This window comes from Candoia aspera, chromosome 10 (genome assembly GCF_035149785.1).
Source record: "Candoia aspera isolate rCanAsp1 chromosome 10, rCanAsp1.hap2, whole genome shotgun sequence".
NCBI classification, from domain to species: Eukaryota; Metazoa; Chordata; class Lepidosauria; order Squamata; family Boidae; genus Candoia; species Candoia aspera.
Genome location: NC_086162.1, coordinates 17,911,209 through 17,933,073, shown reverse-complemented (window position 1 = coordinate 17,933,073; position 21,865 = coordinate 17,911,209). Strand labels below are relative to the sequence as shown.

The 21,865-nt window shown below is 44.2% G+C and overlaps 1 protein-coding gene across 1 annotated transcript; it reads left to right on the top strand.

Annotated features, from left to right (window-relative positions):
• Positions 1 to 4,300: 4,300 nt before the first annotated feature.
• Positions 4,301 to 16,680, top strand: LOC134503104 (alpha-tectorin-like). Its single transcript, XM_063311745.1, has 8 exons — positions 4,301 to 4,561; positions 5,912 to 6,031; positions 7,686 to 7,870; positions 9,091 to 9,254; positions 11,511 to 11,759; positions 13,354 to 13,516; positions 15,235 to 15,337; positions 16,284 to 16,680. The coding sequence occupies exons 1-8, from the start codon at positions 4,474 to 4,476 to the stop codon at positions 16,376 to 16,378; spliced, it is 1,167 nt and encodes a 388-aa protein (XP_063167815.1). The 5' UTR covers positions 4,301 to 4,473; the 3' UTR covers positions 16,379 to 16,680.
• The last annotated feature ends 5,185 nt before the right edge of the window (positions 16,681 to 21,865 follow it).

Sequence of the window (21,865 nt, the reverse complement as noted above, 5' to 3'; positions counted from 1 at the left end):
ATATAATATCATTGTAATGGCTGCCTATTCAGATCAACAACCAGACTCAAATAAAGGTCTATGGAAATCTAATTTAATGATGAGTAGTATGCAGGTTCACAGGCAAAGTTGAGAATACCAAAAGCGTGGGATTTCTCCCAATTAAACCACAAGCAATCCCAAACCCCTCCCCCCACTGTCAGTTCAAAGCAGTTGCTGGCAATCTCCGGGTAACAACCTTGGCCCAAACATGAATTCCTTTGTGCTCACATCATCCATCTCCCTGCCTGGTACGGACTAGCAGCAGCATCCTCCTGTTCAGCAACACGTGTCAGCACCAACATGGCATGGAGACTTGTTATGATGTTTCAGGAACAATGGAACAGGAACCGTGACAATCATCAGGTGACTGCCATGGCACAAAGGCCCATCCAAAGCTCTCCTGAACTTCCCTTAGTTTTGACCTAGAATGCTAGTAGCCTCTGTTTAAACTTCCAGCAATGGTCTTGAAAGAAGCTACCTTGGGGATACTAGGACACCTATCCAACCTCATTAATACTCTACTAGGACCTATTTGGGGAACCACCAACATCAAAGGAGGCCTAAGAAGATCCATGGTGCTGAAAGCAGCCACTGAGCTGGCCTTGTTAGGATTGTTAGGAGATTGTTAGGAGACTGTCCCCTCACCTTCCTTGAATTCTGGATGATCCCCTCTCTCTTCCCCTTGCTGATGGAGGAGAGACTTAAAACTAAGTGGTATCTCTGTGAGGCGAACATCTTTGTGATCCTCTTTTAAGTTTGATAATATCTGCTTTTAGCAGTGAAGATGCGTTTTGAACTCTGGAAGAGACAGTAAATGTTATAAATCAGCCAAGGCTTTTATTCAGACTATAAAATATGAGCAAGGGTGTGCAGGCAAATACAGAAGGATAACAGAGCACTACAGATCAGAGTAATAATAATAAGAGTTAAAAATAGTGCTTAAAGTATCATGAATAATTACAGCATTACGCTCACTTCCAATCCTTCTGGGAAACTTCAGACTTTTGTTTCAAGGACAAAAGACTGATCATGTTATTTGGTCAAATGATTTGGGCAGAAATAGCTTAACCAGCTGCATCTTGGTGAGAGCAGAAATGTTCTCCTAAAGGCATCGAAGAAAAGGAGATTGCATCCTTGCCAAACGGAATAAAGCAAGGGCAGAAACCCAACAAACATTTGCAGTTAATCAGATCAAAGCTGTCCTTAACATGTTAGTTACACTGTAAGGGCAAAATCGTTAGCTCAGGTCTGCCCATATCCCATGATATCAAGGAGCTGTGGTTTGACCAGAAATATGCATGTGCTCTGGAGTGTTGCTTGAGCTTCATAACCCTGTGAACTTCATTGCTAACATTTCTTTGGATGCATTGCAGATTGGGGACCGGGTCTGGCTGTCTGGCTGCTATAAGCAATGCAGTTGTCAGGGTCCCTCTGACTTCCGCTGCATTGCTGCCAGTTGTAATTCTGGACAGGAGTGTACTGTGAAGGATGGGAAACTAGGTTGTCATTCCCCATGGGGAACCTGCACAGTGACTGGGGACCCTCATTACTTCACTTTTGATGGGTCTGTGGCACACTTCCAAGGCACCTGTGCTTACGAGATCTCAAAGACTTGCAGCGCTTCCTCACCGTTCTTCTACCGGGTTGTGGCAGAGAATCGGCATCGGGGCAACCTTTGGGTGTCTTTTGTGACTCGAGTGGAAATCTGGTTGAAGAGCAGCACCCTCACCTTTCATATTGTCCTAAGGAGTGGCCAAATTGTGGAGGTATGTGAAATATTTCCATACGAGATTCTTGCTGCATCACAGTTGATTCTAAGCCTTTTTGTTCTGCCAAATACCCATTCCAGGAATATTTTTGAACGCTGAAGACATGGGATGCTGCAAGTAAATAACACTTACCTTTTCAGGGAGGAAGGTCTGCTCAGATGGTAGCTGAGTAAATTCTCCAATAGTCAAGAGTTTACCCAGTGTTAAGAGTCCTAGTCCTAGACCACCATATCTTCTTCTGGTTTTGCTTATGCTTGCTAGAATAGGCCAAAGGACCATCTAGTCCAGTGTCCTCTTCTCAGATGTCTACTAGATGTCTGTTGGAGGTCTGCAGGTTGTCATGAGTGCAATACTGCTGTCCTGCTTATGTTCCCCAGCAAGTGGTGTTTAGACACAGGTTGCCTTTGAATCTGGGGACGGCCTGTGTCCACAAATGGCCTTTTCCTTCGTGAATTCATGTAATGAATTCATCGGGTTCCCACCATATTTATATTTTATTACATTTATCTATAGTTTTATATGTCTTTTACCTATGTTTTATTGTAAACCGCCCAGAGTCCCTTTTCCGGGGAGATGGGTGGTGATAAATTTGATTAATAAATAAATAAAATAAATAATCGCCTTTAAAACCATCAGAGCTGATAACCATCACCACTTCATCATGCTGTCCAGCTATCACTGCACATATCTCCTAAAATTTCCACCATTCATGTTCTAACATTATAGGAAAGGGAGAAAAATCTCTGTTGACCACATCCTGGGTTTGATATGACCTATCCAGCTTACTTCCCTAATCCTCCCTTCCTTTTTCAGGTCAACCAGGAAATGGTGGGACTGCCCCATACCCTGGAGTTCACGGGCTCCATTTCCAAGATCAAAAATATGGTGATAATAAAGTTAGCAGCAGACGTGGAAATCCATTATAATGGCCAACACACTCTGTTCATCAAAGTGGGACCAGAGTACCAAGGGAAGCTGTGTGGAATGTGTGGGAATTTTAATGGTATTCCAGAGGATGATAAAGTGCTGCCTGATGGAAGCAGAGCCCAGAATGACTTGCATTTTGGCAATGCCTGGAAAACAGAGAGCAGCCCAGCAGGGTAAGAAAAGATTCACTTGCTAAGCCTCGCTGCTCTGTTGTGAGTCCAATTAAATAAAAATCACTTTGCATTCCAATATAGATGCAAATACTGCACATCTGCATTTGAATGAAAAGTAAAGTAAGTAAATAGCGTAAGTTAAGCAAATAGCGTAACTTACGCAAGTAGCGTAAGTTAAGCAAATAGCGTAACTCACGCAAGTAGCGTAAGTCAAGCAAATAGCGTAACTCACGCAAGTAGCGTAAGTCAAGCAAATAGCGTAACTTACGCAAGTAGCGTAAGTTAAGCAAATAGCGTAACTCACGCAAGTAGCGTAAGTTAAGCAAATAGCGTAACTTGCGCAAGTAACGTAAGTTAAGCAAATAGCGTAACTTGCGCAAGTAACGTAAGTTAAGCAAATAGCGTAACTTGCGCAAGTAACGTAAGTTAAGCAAATAGCGTAACTTGCGCAAGTAACGTAAGTTAAGCAAATAGCGTAACTTGCGCAAGTAACGTAAGTTAAGCAAATAGCGTAACTTGCGCAAGTAACGTAAGTTAAGCAAATAGCGTAACTTGCGCAAGTAACGTAAGTTAAGCAAATAGCGTAAAGTAAGTAAATAGCGTAAGTTAAGTAAGTAACGTAACTTAAGTAAATAGTGTAAAGTAAGTAAGTATTGGATTCACCATCCTGGATTTTATATTTTATATTTATATTTTTTATGAAGAATTTTGTGTTTACTGCCTTTTACTCTGTAGTTATTTTAATTTTTTTGTAAACCACCCAGAGTTGCTCTTAGTGAGATGGGCGGTGACAAAATATGAAATATAAATAAATAAACCAATAAATAAATATTAACCCATAGCTGCAGACTCCCCCTTTATCAGAAGAGAGACCCACCTTCTGTTTGGTGTACTGCAAAGCTGTGAGACAAAGATTCAAAGCCCCACTGTAATGGGCTATATTGGAAATCATTATTCAAAACTGGAAATAATTCACTTATCACTATTCTTATCTTGCTCAATAGAACTTGGTGGGATTCATGCTTGGGAAAAACGCACTTTCCGTCAGGCAGTTACCAAAGGTCTAGCAGAAACTTTATGAAGCATTATGCATTTTGTTTTATTGCTGGTGTCGACTATAGTCTTGACTGACCATGAATTAATTGGGGGCCTTTGTAAAGTCTTGTAGCTAAACCCATTTACATAGGCATTGCTTTTTTGCACATCCTAACCTCTAAATTGAGCTTGGTAGAGTTTCTTTGGAAATAAGTCTTGTTTGATCCATCTAGTTCCTAAGTAAGATTTATCACCTTCCTAAATCTAGTATTTACTAGAGATATAAAAGCTCTTCTCCTATTTAATCTAGCTGCGGAGCCTGTAGTAAAACCAAGACCTCTTGCCTTGTTGTTGTTGTTGTTTTATTAAGGTGTTCGGATGACAATTCAACCCTGGAGCCTTGTGAAAATCCGCAGGAATACGAAGAGCTCTGTGGGATTTTGGTCAGCCAAGTGGGACCCTTTGCTGAGTGCCACTGGCATGTGGATCCTTCCCCATTTTATGTGGCCTGCCTGTATGATTTGTGCCACTATGGAAAAAATAACAACATGCTGTGCATGAGCCTTGCAGCTTATGAGGAAATATGCCTCCTTCAGGGGATTCAGACCTCGGGCTGGAGAGCTTCCGTACAATGCCGTGAGTGTCAGTTTCTCAGCCATTCATCAAATTTTGGAGGATCTCTTTTTATTTATTATATATAAATAAAAAGTTTTAAAAACAGAGGTCAAAACTAATACAAACTAATATAGAGTAAGGAAGAAAAAAGAAAAAGAAAGGAATCAGAGAGAAAGCTAGAAGTGCAAGAAAGGAAGAAAAAAGAAAAATAGAAAAGAAAGAAAAAAGATACAAAGAAGTGGTTTCCGATCTTCTTTACAGCAGTTATAAGTACAATTATCAATTTACCTCTTTCTCTAAAGTTGCATCATGACTCTCTTCTTTCTCTAATCTAGCCTGTCTAATCGTCAAAGCCATCAATCATGAGTTTGTTTTTTTCTGGAAATCCCAAATTTTGGAGGAGCTCTGATGCTCTGTGTGCTGAGACTAGCAGTCCAAGGTGTGATGCAGGAGAAAGACACTTAATTCATACTGGAAATTGGAACTTCTTTAAGTTTACTTATCTGTCATCTGTCTAAATTCTTCCTTCTCCAATTTTTGCACGGAGGGTCGCTATTAGAAACAGGCCACAACTGCCATGAGGAACCTATGTGGGGAAAAGTGTGTAGTTTCATGGGGAAAAAATGTAGAAAAATGCACTAAAGATTTATTTGTAAAACCTCTGTGTCAGGTCAACATGCAGAGGGGAAAAAAATCACAGAAATTTAAGTGCTTTTTAAACAGTTCTCCCAAAATTCAAACCAAGACAGGAATGGGATGGTTTTCATATGGGGGAAACGTGAAATTGAGAGAAACTGAAATTGACAGATTCAGGAAAAAAAGCAACTGAGAAAAATGGACACTGAGAGATCCATCCAACCCTAGTCATAAGAAATCAACCTTGAGGACTAATGTCTCCTTTTCTAGTTAGTAGAGAGGAAAACCAAGGATTATGGTTTCTTGGACAAATGAAAGATAATTGCAGTGTTCAGACTGCTGAAGAGGAGAGAAGGTCAGGATTTCCTTGTCTTGAAGCTTCCTTGCTTCTCTTCATAATAAGACCAGAATTTTAGTGGTCAGAAGCACGAGGAGAAACATGATAACTTTAGGAAAGGAAACGATTCAATGTCCATTCCATAAATCCACTTCTGGTTTGTTTCCCCCAAGATAACTTCAACAGCACAGGTCAATTTGAGAAGCTGTGTTTATCGGCTGCAGCTTTAGGCAGACAATCCTGACTCATAATGAAACTTCTGGAGATCGACAGCGAATAACCTTGAGATCGCCAAGTTGCTCTGAATCATGTTTTGCCCATTGTTTAATCAAAGAAAGGGAAGAGGAAAACCACGAGGACCAGTCCTGTTGCTAGTAAACCTCTTGTTCTTTCTGCAGCTGCCACTGATCCCTGCCTGGACTTGGCATGTGGAGACAATGAGTGGTGTGGGGAAAAGAGAGGAAAATGGGGTTGCTTCTGCCGCAAAGATTATAGCCCCACCAAAAAGGCCGACTATGGTAAGCAAACTCATGAGCTGCTTTCGGTTTTTCCCCTTGTACTAATTTGCTTTGGAATATAGATTTATTTCATGTCATGACGAGGCTGCATCAGAGGAGCCTGCAGGGGGAGGTGTCAAAAAAAATCAAGATGACCGTGGGATCGAAGTCCTGCCCCTTTTTTACATGCATCCTGTGTAAAAAAGGAGCAGGGCTTTGATCTCATGGTTGCAGCTGCCACGGTGACTTTTTTTTTTAATATAATTTTTATTAAAAGAAAAATTTGCATGAGATTAAAAACCTACAGAAAGCAAAAGTAGAGAAAAGAAAGAAACGTAAAAGAATAAAGGAAAAAGTGAAAGATTACAAAAGAGAAAGAAAGAGAAAAAGAAAGGTACAGTATCTAAAGAAGTGATCTTTTTTGCAGCTGTCACAAACATATTAATCACTATCTCCACCCTCCCAAATTCCATATCACGGTTCCCTTCTTCCCATAGACAAACCTTTTTAATCAATAAATCCCAAAATCACCAGTTCATTTTCATCCATTTTCAGCAAAAAATCCATAAAGGGTTTCCAGTCTTTAATGAAAGTAATTGTTGTTCCCTTCTTAGTCAAACAAGTCAGTTTAGCCACTTCTGCAAGCTCAGCCATCTTCAAGATCCATTCCTCCATTATGGGGCCATGGTGACTTTTTTAATCCCTTCCTGCAGACTCCCTTTTTCGACATCCATGTCACAAACAACGCTTGCGTTTTTCTCCCTTGAAGTTGGCATCAAGTGAGGAAAAATGCATTTATGCATGAACCAATTCCCCAAGTCTTTCATTTCCTGCCTCTTATCTCACTCTATCTGGGTTCAGTAGCATCAGCTGAGCTTTTCAACAGCTCTGTTTTAATAATCCAGGGTCAAAACTCTGTTCCCCAGTTTCCTGAAAAGCCCCTTCCCCTTCCCCTTCCTCTCTACCTCTACCTCATTCTCAGGGTGTGGTGTTGAGCATTTTTTAATTGTTGCGTTCTGGCCAGGAGTTCCATTGCAATTGTGTTTCCATAACACATGTCCCCATTCCTCAGCAGTCTCCCTGCTTCTTCCTGCTTCCTGAAGAATTCCCTTGTGACGGCTTCACTTGGGGATGCTTAGAAACAGAAGACACCAGGAGGGCTGCAGGCTGCTGAAGAGGCCGTTGTAACCAAAGGGTAGGTATGATAATACCTACCCTTTGGTTATCTCATAATTTAAAGAAAGGCAACAGCCCTGCCTCCCACCCTTGCGCATTTTCTTTTGAAAATAAAAATAAAATAAAAGGCCAATTCTTTTCCACCACACGGAAGAAAGTGGGTTTAAAAATGCAGAAGAATTGTTAGATTTTTTTTTTAGACCAAAGATATTTTCTAGGGGCATACAAATCACCACGATCCATTTTCAAAATGTTCATTTTACTCAAAACATCCAAACAATTCCATCTGAAATGTGGAGATGAATTATTCCATTGGATAAATTCAATTCAAGCTACTGGCTTGATTTAGAGAAAGAAGTCAACATGACCATTGTTTCAACGATTTGATTCAACAAAGTGACTCATTTCAGAAATTTGATCTATTCACCCTTAAATGGAATCTCTGACTGAATCTTCAGGGAGGCCACATATCATTTACCTGTGATCTTCCTTCCTGCAGATTACCAGCTGACCTGCACTACCAGCAGAAGTATGGTCTCTCTCTCCTGTTGCCTCCTTTTCACTGATGGATTCCCTGCTGAAAAACTCCACCTGGCTGATCTCACTTGTACCGGCTCATTAGTTGGAGACAGACTCATCTTCTACTTTGACACGGTGCAGAAAACCTGTGGGACACAAATGGAGGTAGGGAGAAGCACAAAGCACCTGAGATAAAGGGGTTGCAGCAATACAGGCATTTATTCAATTTGAAGACTCTGCTGTTGAAAGGATCAGGTGAAGGGCAGTTGACTTCTGGACAAGCCTTCCACAAAGGCTTGACTCTTTGATTCCCTTCCCTGCAGACACCCCTGATTCAGTTCAAGAAGTCAGTCGTGATTCAACTGAATCTTCAAGTCAATTTGTCAGACAGAATATACTGTGTGATAGCTTTTAAATATGGGCAAAACTAGCTTTTTTTTGAATGAAACAACAATTCAGATTGAATCTATTGGATTATTAGACCTGATGCTATGAAGCAAAATATTCCAATGTTCTGAACACCATTTTGAAGGGAATCATTTCAAGCTTTGGAGTGGAATTGGCGATTCAGATTTGATCCAGGGAGATTTCCACATACCTGGTAGTGTAATGGTATGTGGGAGTGACCTTGGGAGATGGGGGTGGGGGAAGAGATGCTGCCTAGGGAATGGTCAGATAAGAGAGGGCATAGCCTGCAGCTGCATAATGGGAAGAGAAAGAGGCTCAGAAGGGACCTTCCCTGACTTCTCAGGCTGTAAAGGAGACGGCAGGAGATTTGCACTTTGAGACTTCAAGATTCTGTTAATGTGGCCTTACAATAAAGTAGAATTAGCTCATCTGGTCACGTTTCCTGTCTGGTCTACCTGGGAAGGCTGACAGGTAGACATATCTGAGTTAAATGGGTAGAATAGCCTGGCCTGTTCTGAGTCAACTTCTTAAGTCTTCTTAAGGGTTTGAACCAGGCACTGCCTGCTAACATGTGCACAACCTCTGAGCTGTGAGCATTCCCCAAACATTCCCTTAGTGAGGTTCTAGCCTCATGCTTAGAATCAGCAATCCATTGCAGGAAAGTCAGTATCTTCACCGTGGAAGATACCAATATTGTTTCCAGAATCCAGGGCAATGGTATATTGTGTTTTATGTTTTAAAGGGGGTGTGGGAGAGAATTATGAAAACATGAGGTTTCTTTTTCCAGTCTTGAGTCTATTTTTGAACACTGAGAGGAAATAATGGAGAAAAAATTGTATCTTCTCTTCTAATTCGGTTTTCTGAACATATTCCTAGATAGCTGGTTAACATATTCCTTGATAAATTGTTACAAGTCAGTTGTCCTCCTCTTCAATGTCTGTTTCTTCCTCCCAATTTTTCCCCCCTGCCCTTTCTAGGTAAATACAACCCATGCTATCTACTCCAACGTAGTGCAGGCTCATCTGGAGAACATCTATGGTGGGATGATCAGCCGAGACCGGTTTCTTTTCCTGCGCTTCTCTTGTGCTTTCCCCCTGAACATCAACCTCTCCATGGCATCTGTCATCCATCCCATCCATGAGTGAGTTCAGCTGGACAAACCTCTCAAGGCAGCAATTATAGTTCAAAACTACTTGCGTTCTTCCCTTATTGGAGTCCCACACCATCTGACACTGTTTACCTTTGTGTCCTTTTGTTCAACTTTCCTGGTGTTTTTCGTGTGTTAAAAAGAACCCTCTTATTTGCTGTTTCCCCCCACACCTGTTTTTGCCTTTTCTCATCCTGCCACACCTCACACCCTAGAACAGGACTGACTGGTCCATGGACCATGTAGTGCTGTCTGGTTTCTATTCTGCGGCCTCTGACGTTTGATAGCAAAATCCAGCATAATTTCATAGTTTGATTTTTTTTGTGTGGCGTGCAAAAGCCTCTCAGAAAACAAAAAGCCACACATTTAAATACATTTGGTTTTAAGCCTCTGCTAGCCTTAATGTGCCGTTTTCCTTAAAGAAAGACACCAACAAATCATTTTACATCTTCTGTAAGCTAGTAAAATACTAATACTAATAATAATATGTTCCCTTAGCTGCAAAAAAGGTACCCAGTCCTACTCTAAGACTGTATCTCTCGCTATTCAGCTGCTTCCTATCAAATATTGCTCACTCTGGCCTTTGTTCCTGTTCATCCCAATCTTCTTCATACTGATTCCCCAATACGGCATTCTTTCAGCTAAGCATCACTTTTCTGGGCCAGACTGAAGTCTGTTGGTTTAACTTCCCTATCTGGAAAAAGATAGGGAAGTTAAATTGCATTCCCCCATTCTCCAGCGGTTAAAGAATTATAGTACTGGATGGGAGGAAATAATCTCAGCGTCCTCTCTAAATGTCAAGTTTCTTTGAAAAAAATTGATGGCAGTGAAACCCATAGGGGAAGAGCCAACGTGTGCGTGTTGTGTAAATACATCTCCTCCTGAAGTTTATACATCATTCCATATTGTGGTTAGAATTTCCTACTCTGCCACTGGGTGGCAGATCTTCCTCAAAAATCCCAAATAGACCATTCCTTTCTTTTGGAATCTGGGGAAAAACAGACCCTCATTGACTGTTTATTTATTTATTTACAATATTTATCTACCGCCATTGAGGGACTGCATCTCCAGGTGGCGCACAGGATTAAAAACTCATGTACTGTAATGCAATGTGTTGTAATGCAATATGATGATGTAAAAACACATTGGCTGAGTTCACACAACCTGCTTCCTTGGTTCCTGGATTAACCTGTTTGGGGGTTTTTCTCAATACATTGAATCATAATCTAATCAAATAGTCTGAGCGCACACAGGACACTGAGCTACACTGAAGTCTAAACAGGGAAGCTTTAGCGTACAAATGCAGCTACTAGGTTTGTCACTGACCTGGCTAAGGCTGTTGTATGAAATGTCTGTTTTGCAAGGGCCGTAAATTGTTCAGATGTATCCTGAGATCAATAACTGCATTTTCAGCATGCTCCTGGCCTGCAACAAATTCAGGTCATGTTTTCTTTCTAGAGGGAAGCATTTGTCCCTGACCAGAGTTGCTCCGTTTAAGCAAAGTTAGTGCTCTGAGACCTTGCCCAGATACAGGTAGACCTCGCTTAACAACCATTCATTTAGTGACAGTTTGGACTTACGATGGTGCTGAAAAAACCGACTTACAACCAGTCCTCACACTTACGACTGTCACAGCATCCCTGTGGTCGCGTGATCACGATCTGGGTGCTTGGCAACTGGTTCGCATTTATGACCATCGCAGCATCCTGTGGTCATGTGATCACCATTTTCAACCTTCCTGGCCAGCTTCTGACAAGCAAAATCAGTGGGGAACCAAGTGGTTCGCTTAACGACTGCAGTGATTCGCTTAACAACTGCCACAAAAAGGGTCATAAAATCGGGTGGGATTTGCTTAATGACTGCTTTGCTTAGCAACTGAAATTCCAGTCCCAATTGTGGTCATTAAATGAGGACTACCTGTGTTTAGCTTAGCCGTAAGCATCCATAAGAGGAGACTCAGAAATTTGATCCAGGACCTCCTGATTCCTATACAACAACTTAATTTGTATGTGGTAAGACTTCTTTAGAATTGTTACATGAGTGTTCAACCAACTCTATAGGATCTACCAAAGGTCTCTGCCAGTCTCACCTTGCCCTCCATTCTGCTGTCTCTTAACCATTTTCTTCTCCTCTCTCTCCCATCACCCTCATTTCTACAAATCACTTATTTCTGAGAACGTGTGACGTTTTCTCAACACTTCCTCCAGAAGTTTAGCAAAAAGCATGGTCATTCTCTTCTGTTTTATATAGCATCATTAACACAACCATCACCTCTGGCCAAGGGACCTACCAGACCATCATGACCTTGTACCAAGATCCCAAGTACACCAGACCTTTTGCCCAGAACCCCATCTTGCTCATGGTCAGTCACAGGGCCTACGTGGGCATCAAAGTTTTGGGAGTTGACCCCACCCACTTTGTGGTCACCTTGTCCTCGTGCTGGGCCACGCCAGACAGAGATCCTTCCTCCAGCATTCGGTGGGACCTCATCACAAACCAGTAAGCTGTTCCTGTGAACTGAAAGGAAACAGAGTTTAATTTGGGGGGGGGGGGTGTAGAGAGGACTTGTTGCCCCCGTAGCATCTCCAGTAGTGTGGGGTGTGAGATCATTCAGTAACATCTGAAACAGCAGGTGTCTCCCATCCTTCAACTTAGTGGGAGTGACCGTTCAGTGTCATCTAAAAGATTCAGGGCAAGAGATAATACTGAGAATCAAGGGGAGACGGCGCTGGTTGCCTTTGAGACAACAGTAAATAAGAACCCTAATCACGGGTATATCAAAAGCTAACTGCCAGACAAAGTTCCAGTACTTAAGATTAATTAAAAGTAGAAATCTTCATGTATTGCAGGCCTTGTGTGGCTAGATTTTTTTTTAATGGGAGATTGGAATCATGTTGTGAAGGAAGGGGATGAATTAATTTGGGGGGCATTGTGTGTGTGTGTTTTCAAGTCAGTTTTTGACTCCTGGCAACTGCCTGGACTAGGCCCTGCAGTTTTCTTGGCAAGATTTCAGAAGTGGTTTGCCATTGCCTCCTTCCTAGGGCTGAGAGAGAGAGGCTGGCCCAAGGTCACCCCGCTGGCTTCATGCCTAAGGCGGGACTAGAACTCACAGCCTCCCGGTTTCTAGCCTGGTGCCTTCACCATGACACAAACTGGCTCTCTCTTGGGGCCACTACAATCCCAATAATGGGATTTCTATTGTCAGTCGTTATTTATTTATTTCTTCAATTTATATAACTGTCCATCTCATATATAGTACGTGACTCTGGGCGGCTTACAATAGCTAACAGTTAATTTGCAAGGGAGACAAAGTCCCTGTCAGGACTAACTGAAGTTTTCCTCCATTTCAAAGACATGTTATGGTGGAGGATGACATTCCAAGTGGAAATGCAAAATGGGCCAAGGGTAAATCTTGCCTATTCCATGCCATGGTTCCAACAGAATTTGGGCCTTGCATTCATGATTTCTCAGGGGGGAAGTCATGGGAAACTAATGAGATGAATTGTGTAATGTATGATTTAATTCATTGAATAAGCTGCTTTTGGTTTGATTTGTGCATATTTTGAGTTATTTATAAAAATAATAAAGGCAGGATAAAAAAATAAAGTAAAATAAAATATATTATATCACCAGTTATGATTGGCCAACCATTATGGTTACATTCATGTAAATCATAAGCTAGATTCAATCAAGTTACATGATGGCTTTTTGCAAATAAGATATTTTCACATGTGGGATGGGCTCTTGACAGTGTATTCATCAGAATTTGGTGAGTCCTGGGTTGAAAATACAAAAACAGATTTCATTAAAAGGCATCAGGTTGACATGAGAGAAATATGAATATTCTATAGATAAGTGTTACTCAACCTCAGCAACTTTAAGATGGGTGGACTTCAACTCCCAGAATTCCCCAGCCAGCATGCTGGCTGGGGAATTCTGGGAGTTGAAGTCCACCCATCTTAAAGTTGCTGAGGTTGAGAAACACTGCTATAGATGATAAGTGATCACCAGGTAAATGCGAAGTGATCCTTGATCTCATCATGCCTTCTAACAACTTTCACTCCTCTGTCTGATGTGACCTGTCCCTCTGTAGGTGTCCCAACCCGCAAGATGGCACAGTAGCAGTGGAGGAAGATGGAGTGTCCCTTGTGGGGCGCTTCTCCTTCAGCGTTTTCATGTTCCTCGCAAATTTGGAAGAGGTGTATCTACACTGTCGCATCCGCCTCTGCAGCTTCCGGATAGCCAAATGCAGAGTGGTGAGAAAGGGAGGAGAAGCTGTTGATTAGGTCTTCTCTTTGACGCTGTAGGAGGAGAGCCTCGTTAGTCTGTAATGGCAAAAAACCAGAAGGAGTCTAATAGCACCTTTTCTGACTACAGGTAGTCCTTGACTTACGACCACAATTGGGAGCAGAACATCCATCACTAAGCGAGGCAGTCTTTAAGTCAGTCACCCCCAATTTTACAACTTTTATGCCACAGTCATTAAGTGAAACACATGGTTGTTAAGTGAATCCGGCTTCCCCCATTGATTTTGCTTGTTGGAAGCCGGCTGGGAAGGTCGCAAATGGTGGTCACGTGCAACCATTGTAAATACATGCTGCTTGCCAAGTGCCTTAATTTCGATCATGTGACTGCAGAGATGCTGCGACGGTCGTAAGTGTGAGGACCGGTCACAACTCACTTTTTCCAGTGCTGTCATAACTTTGAACAGTTGCTAAATGAATGGTTGTAAGTCGAGGACTACCTGATGCATTTTATTAAAAGGCATCAGCTTTTGGGAGCTGCTGCAGCAGCTGACTTCATCAGATGCATAGATGATTGGGCTGAGGGAGGGGAAGATAGGTTGGTTGTGCAGATTACCTGTAAGACTGATTACAAGTACCTCATCAATTAACAATTGTGTTGTTTTAAAAACCTATTGTGTTTGTTGAGACCTTCTGAGATTGCCATATGTTGATGTATTTGAGTTCAACAATTTCTTCATCAATGGTACTGTTAAAGTTTTTGTGTTTCCAAACCAGTGATTTTGAGGTCTCCCAGGACACTCCATGGCATTCAGTTACCTGGCAATCAGACTAAAATGGGCTCTGGAAAATATCTGGCCAAATGTTCTTGGTCAGATCAGGCCAAGTCAACAGTCTTCCACAGAATGGTGGACGTTTCTTGCAACTTGTGCCAGAGAGGCTACGATTTGAGATTAGGACAAATAACTCCTGTGTGTGGTTTCAGCTAGGGGGTGTGATGAAATGTGATGAAGAAATGTGGAGTCAAAATAGTCTGTTGCTCCATCACTCTTAGCTTGGTTCCCACCAAAGGTTGAGGTTGCAGAGCCAAGCCAGAGACTGATTGATTGATTGATTTAATTTTTATCCCACCTTTATTATCTTTATAAATAACTCAAGGCAGCAAACATACCTAATACTCCTTCCTCCTCCTATTTTCCCCACAACAACCCTGTGAGGTGGGTTGGGCTGAGAGAGAGGGACTGGCCCAAGGTCACCCAGCTGGCTTTCGTGCCTAAGGCGGGACTAGAACTCTCATACCATGCCTGATTGGCTCTTGGGCTGAGAGAGAGGGACTGGCTCAAGGTCGCCCAGCCGGCTTTCATGCCTAAGGCGGGACTAGAACTCCCAGTCTCCTGGTTTCTAGCCCAGCACTGGCTCTGGAGTTCTTGTAGAGGGCATAGGGAATGGCTTTGAAGGACAGGAGGAAGAGCTGCTACCAAGGCAATGGTGAGACAAGAGGGACTTGAGCCTGGGCCACGAAAACAACTTGAGAAAACATCTTAGACAAGCCCCTCCTTAGTTCACATGAAGACAGAGTGAGGGAGAGGGAAGCACAATCAGACTTGCAAGGTTCTGTTACAATAAAAATAGTCCTGACCTATATGGCATTGGTTTCTTCGTCTGGTCTAACTTGTTGGGCTGACAGTTCTCTTGAACAAGCAAGTGAGATTTTATTTTCTCTGTTTCAGAACTGCCATTCACCAGGCTCTGTGATTGTGGGAAGGAAACCTCCATCAGCCATCGTCTCAGCTGGCCCTTTCTTGAAATACAGTAGCAATTTCCTTGATCAAGGTAGGTCGCTTTGTGCCCAAGTGCTCCTTGACTTCAGAATTTCCCCAATCACTGTTTCTATAAGCTTTTTCCTTCTTATGTGACCCTTAAGAAATCCCCGTCCAGCCTATCAATTTCCTCCGTCTCCCAGAAACCCCACTTGAAACCAGCTTCCTGCAGCAACAGACCAGCCACTGAGAAGCAAGGTCGCAGGGAAAGATGCTCACTGCTTCATTCCTCTCTATGACCCTGGTCAACATCGCTGGGAGTGGGTGGGGTGAATATGATTTGCTCATGTTTCTGTATGTGTAATGGTATGTAGCTGCAATTTACTCCCACCACTCATACAGTAATGGTATGCGAGAAAGATCTTGACAAACAGGGCGAAGAGATGCTGCCTAGGGAACAGTCAGATAAGAGAGGGCAGAGCCTGCAGCTGCATAACGGGTGGAGAAAGAAGCTCCGAAGGGACCCTCCCTGACATCTCAGGCTGTAAAGGAGACAGGTGCAAGGTTTGTTAACGTAGCCTTACAATAAAGTAGAATTAGCTCATCTGGTTGTTTTTCCTGTCTGGTCCGCCTGGGAAGGCTGACATCAGTCTTGCACGTCTCAAAGTGCAAATCTCCTGCCATCCCCTTTACAGCCTGAGAAACTAGGGAGAGTCCCTTCTGAGCTTCTTTCTCCTCCCATGATGCAGCTGCAGGCTCTGCCCTCTCTTATCTGACCATTCCCTGGGCAGCATCTCTTTGTCCCCTTTCTCAAGATCTTTCTCACATACCATTACTGTATGAGTGGTGGGAGTAAATTGCAGCTACCCGTTCCCAATCCAACCATCACTTGCAACCTTCAAATAAAAAGTTACCCAATCCTGCATGATATGGATTCCAGATATTGTTATTTCCTAGTGAGGCAAACATCCACCAGCAGGGTCACAGGGAACCTGACGCTTCCATGCCTCTCTCTACAGGTCTTCAGCTGGCCAGTAGAAACTGTAGCCCGTCACCCGTCGTCTTCCTATTTCTGTTCCTCAGCACTGTAGTGTCCTGCTGGATTCCACGTTAACATCTTATGCTGAGAATATGTCTTATGGATGGATGGAGATGGCAGACTTGAGGCCCACCATTCACAGAGAAATTTCATGCTGGTATAGTTTTTTATGGAATCAAAGATGGGTAGAGAGCATTAGAAGTCAGGGTGTGGAAAAGTTCTGGGTGATGTCAGGACTCAGGAGTCATATTTAGACATGGCCTTGGTTGTTCTTTCTGTATGTATGTATCATTTCAATTGTGAGGTACACAAATAACTTTTTTCTTCTCTCTGTCCCTCAATGCCATTCCATGCTTTTCACAGCTTTTAATGTTCCCGATATGGATGGTTGCCCACTTTAAGCTCACTTGAATGGCAGCACCATTCAAGAATAAAATCCAATTTCTCTCTGCTGTCCAGTGTCAAGTGTATTTTCCTAAAAGTCATTTGGAGAAACAAAAGGATAATCCCTTTTAAAGTCCAGTTCATAACACTATCATTTGCAGCTACAAACACACTCTGTGGTCTCCTTCTGATTTTAAAAGACTTTAAAAAAGGGAGAATACTCCTGTTTGCTGGGTGATCATTTGGGTTGTGGGACCCTGCTCTTCAACACTCAAGATTCAACTTTGGCTAAGCCACTGGCCATAAAATAGAACTGAGGATCATCTAGCTGGAGGTAGATAGGATGAAGCCTCCTTTGTCAAGCAGGTCTCCTGGTGGCTTCATAGAGAAGTTCATGTGGTCTTCTAGATAGCAATAGGGAAGTGGTCTACTAATGCCTTCCTTCAGGATAGTTTTCAACTTCCCAATCTAGCCTACAGCCCTGTGATTTCCTGTGGTCTGACATCCAAATACTAAGCAGGGGCTTAGTATTCTTCTAAGCTCAAAGAAAGTTGCACAAAGAAAGTGGCCTGCTGCTTGCACGGACAGATGAGGCTGGGTAAAAATGGAAAAATGATGCTAATTATATTGTAATTTTTGGTTTTAAAATAGCTCAGTGTGAACTAGCCTGATCTGGAACCATTCTCCTCAATGTATTAGGTTTTCTTAGAAACCCACACATCTGCATGTGCCTGTGCATGCACATGCACAAACACACACACTCCCTGCAATTGGAAATAGTGCAGTTCGCACACACCACCTTCTCTAGCACGATGCACAGCAGACAGGCTTTGCGACAAAAACTGCTGTTGGGGGATTTAAAACTGATCTAAAACAAAGGTGCATTTTCAAAAAGGATATCTATGAATGAACAGACAATGCTGGCTGGGGAATTCTGGGGGCTGAAGTCTACATACCTTAAAGTCGCCAAGTTTGAAAAAACTGAAATAAACCAACAAATCAATAGACCAGGGTTCCTTGAGAGATCACTAGGGGTCCCTGGGAGATCACGAGTTATTTAAAAAATTATTTCAAAGTTGGGCCACTTCACATTAAAGAGGTAAATTTCATCATGTTTAGTTTAAGAACACTGTTCATGCATACATACAGGCCTGTGCATGAAAGGAATATAATAATTTTGTTACTTCTGGCCTATATTTGAGCCTGGATGTGCAGGGGTTCCCCAAGGCCTGAAAAATATTTCAAGCGTTCCTCCAGGGTCAATAGGTGGAGCAAGGCTGCAGTAGACAATATAAAGCTGCAAAAATTTGACAACCGCTAGATAACAGTAAGGAGTGAGTTTTCTGCATCTCAGAGGTCAGTAGCAACGGGCTGCCCAGTGCGCTGCCCCCGGGCATCGCCGCCCTTGGTTTCTCTCTGAGGGTGCATTGCTGCAATAGACAAGTTTTGGGGGAGTTAGCGTTAAGACTGAAGACGGGCTGCCCAGCCCCCTGGGTCTCCAGGGTCCAAGATGGAGCAGGAGCCTGCGGTTCTTGCACGCGCCGCACTCAGCGTGGAGGAAAAGGTGCCTGCGGGCTCTTTGGTGAGCTTTGCGCACCAAGCGGTGCACCTGCAATCCACTAGAGGGCAGCGTGCCACCACTGCCACTGCCACCTTCTTTGCTCCCTGATCCCCGGGCTGAGTAGGGGGTTGCCCGCACAAAGGTTGGCGCTGGGTTTTCTGGGCAAGCTGGAGGAAGAGCAGATTCCTCTCCTGGGAGAGGGGACGTCAGGCATCTTAATTCGTGGCGACAGGGCACGAGGCCCGGGTGGGGTGTGGCGAGTCGAGGTGGTGATGGCCATCTCCGCATTCCCTGTGCCAAAGGCGTGGAAAGCCCTTTCTTTTTGCCTCCGAGGGCAGGAGCAGGAGAGAAGGGACAAGACAGAGTGCAATCTTGGGGGCACGTGTGAAGGCAGCTTGTCTGTGTGTCTTTCCTGGTGCTGGATGCAGATGCGCGAGTTCCCCGGAGATTGTAAGAACATAGCCAGGCCCTGCTGGGTCGGATCCCTGGCCCATCTAGTCTGGCAGCCTGCGGCCAACAAACTGCACAAGGAAGCCCATGGGTGCCCCAGCAGATGGCCTTCGGGGTGGACACGCTGCTATCAAGGCTAAGAGCCATCAATCCCCAGGACTTCCATGATCAAACGAAGGGACATCATCCATTGGCTGGTCCAGAGATTGGGTCCTCTCCCGGTTTCACGAGGCCTTTCAAATGCCCTCATGATTTCAGGGTTGGCTGTATTTTTAGACCAGCAAATGGTCACTGTCTGGGCTGTATGACAGAGGTGACCTGCTGGTTAGTGACCTCTGAAAGGGGGGGTGAGCAGCACACCTTCCAGCGTCACGCCTCTGGTCACACCTTGCAAGAGATCTTCTAGAGTGGTCTCCCCCCCAACCAAAAAAGAAGATCTGGCATGATCTGACATTCATCCCCTCATGCTGCAGTGGAGCCCCAAGGCCCTGAACTCAAATCTGTTCAGGATGGGATTGTCCGCAGGGTATGGTCAGAAAAGAGAGAGCTGCCACGATGGTGTGACTGAAGCTCTGATTTTTATGAGAGACTTGTCTGTCCCTGAAAAAGAAAAGCTTTGATTACACTGTTGTGGCTGCCATCTCAAACCCCCGTCCCTTCCTGCGGACACCCTTATGCACGCTGCAAACTGATCAGATGGAACCTAACCTGTGAAAAGCGACTCCTGGGATTATATCAATATTCTGGAGCTCTCCAGGGCCCTCCTGTTTCCTGACTCTTGACTAAGATGGAGAAAAAAAATGGACTTCGAAAAATTGACCTGGGCTCCAGTGAAATCCAAAACGCTTCCTCAGACTCATTTTTGAGGCATGCACAGCCCAGATAAACAGAATTCTTCCTTTTCAGTAGAAGCACGTTGCCTTTACGGGTCTGAAATCAAGAGGGTGAAATTTGCCTTGGTCTGAAACTAGATCGTGGGACTGAGAAAGCAAAATGCAGAACAGCCCAGCATGGAGTGCAAGTGTGCATTTCAGTTGTGGCAGGATGACGCCATCACAGACGTCACCACCTTCTTGAAGGTTCTTCCTCTCCTAGTCAAGTGATGGATCAGGCTTAATTTCCAGGCAAAAGATGCTTGGGCTACATTGTAAAAAGGGACAGGGTTCAGCCCTTTGGTGGTACAGGCCAGGAACTCTTCACATGCCCTGAGATACCTCCTTGTGCCAAATCCCTTTCTTTTAGATGTAGGCTTTGCTTTTTCGCTTTTAAGCCTAGCCAAAGATCAGGTGGACAGTGCAAGATGGAGGCTGTGAGAAAAAGAAATGTGGGATGGAAGAACAGTACCTGTTAATTAGACTTCACACATTGCCAGCTATGAAGTTTCTCCACCGTTACAGTGAGCTGCAAGATCAAAATTGGACGCAGAGATGTTACAAGCATTTCAGAGCAAGGATGATGAGAAGAGGCCCCTCAGCTCCGCAAGGGGAACTGTGGAAAGAACGGGCCGGGCCAGAGAAAGAGCTTGACCTCGAATTGCCACAAGATGAGCCAGTGGCAAGCATAGGTGAATCACCGCGAATGAACTCAAGACGTGGGGTCAGGGATGTCTGTGTGGAAAGAAAAGTTCTCTGTGATCTGCTGGGTGTAAATCATAGGCAGCTGTCAGGATAATAATCAGCACTTTGTCTTTTGCCTGGAAACCAACTGGCAACTAGGGAAACATTTTAGATGACCTACATGGACATGTCCATGTGGATTTTTTGACAACAGCACAGAAGTATGGCTGTTGTTTAGAGCTGTGTTCTCAACCTTGGCCGCTTGAAGATGTGTGGACTTCAACTCCCAGAATTCCCTGGCCAGCAAGGCTGGCTGCGGTGTTCTGGGAGTTGAAGTCCACACATCTACAAGCGGCCAAGGTTGAGAAACACTGGTTTAGAGACCCTTCCTTCCTTCCTTCCTTCCTTCCTTCCTTCCTTCCTTCCTTCCTTCCTTCCTTCCTTCCTTCCTTCCTTCCTTCCTTCCTTCCTCAGTCTAGCTTGCAGTTTTGAGACTTTCTGGTGGTCTCCCTTCCAAGTACCAACCAGCTCCAACCTGGCAGTGCTTTCAGCACCAACGCAATGTAATCTTTGAGTTCTTTCAGAGACCAAACTGAGTGCTTTATTCCTTCCCCCCTTAGTTCATCCCACTGGGCCAGCAGAAGAGGCTTTGATACATTTCTCTCCCCCCCCCCCCCCCCCACAACCTTTACCTTCGCCTTGTCTCACCTTTCAGTTCTGAGCACTGGGAAATAAGAGTTTGCCTCCTGGAGCAGGCCACCCTGCTGAACTCTCCCTGACATTTCTGCAAAGGCGCCACTTGGCTTGGCGGTGTGCCAGGGGTGCCTCAGAGCCCTTTCTGCCCTTGCGCAACAGGGTACAGCTGCGGCCGCTTGAGAAAATGCAGACTGAATCATCCCATTCTCCCCGGCTGGCCTTCGCAAAATCATAAAATGAAATGTCCTCTGGGGAAGCCGGGCCAGCTTCATGCAACTTCTGCAGCGCTGCCAAGCTACCTTTGCGCCTGCTGTCTGTCTGAGTCAGGAGAAGGACGCCTCGCAGCAGAAAAAGAACTTTTCTCTCTCTCTCTCTTTGGTGTCACCCAGACAAAGTGGCTCTTGGATTGCGTCTCCAGGCCAAAACGCACCCGAGCAAGGAGGGGTGGAGGTGGGAAGAAATGCCCTCCGAAGTCTTAGAGCCACCCCCATGTTGTTTCTGGCTTCTGTCATTGGCTCCCGGTGCCTCCTCGGGAGCCGGAACAAAAGGCCAAGCCTCCCGCCCGGCTTGCGGTGCCGCCGTTCTCACATCGCTCAAAGGGTCCCTTGTTTGCCGTCCAGCTCGCCAAACAATGTTCTGTCTGTGTGCAGGCAGCCCAGCAAGAGCCTGGGGTGTTTTCAAAAGTGGCAAGGTCATGGGTGGCTTTCAAGGCAGCGGAAATGACTGGGGAAAGGGAAGCTTCTTGGGGTAATTAAGGAGACACCACCACCACCAATTCCCCAGGCTAATGCATTGCCCCTGGGCCCATACAACCTGCGGATCTGTTGCAAAATGTTGATGGAAATAGATCTCCCTTGGTTTATTCGTGATCCTCCAATCTATAATTGGAGCTCACTCTTGGCTGGTGTTGATGTT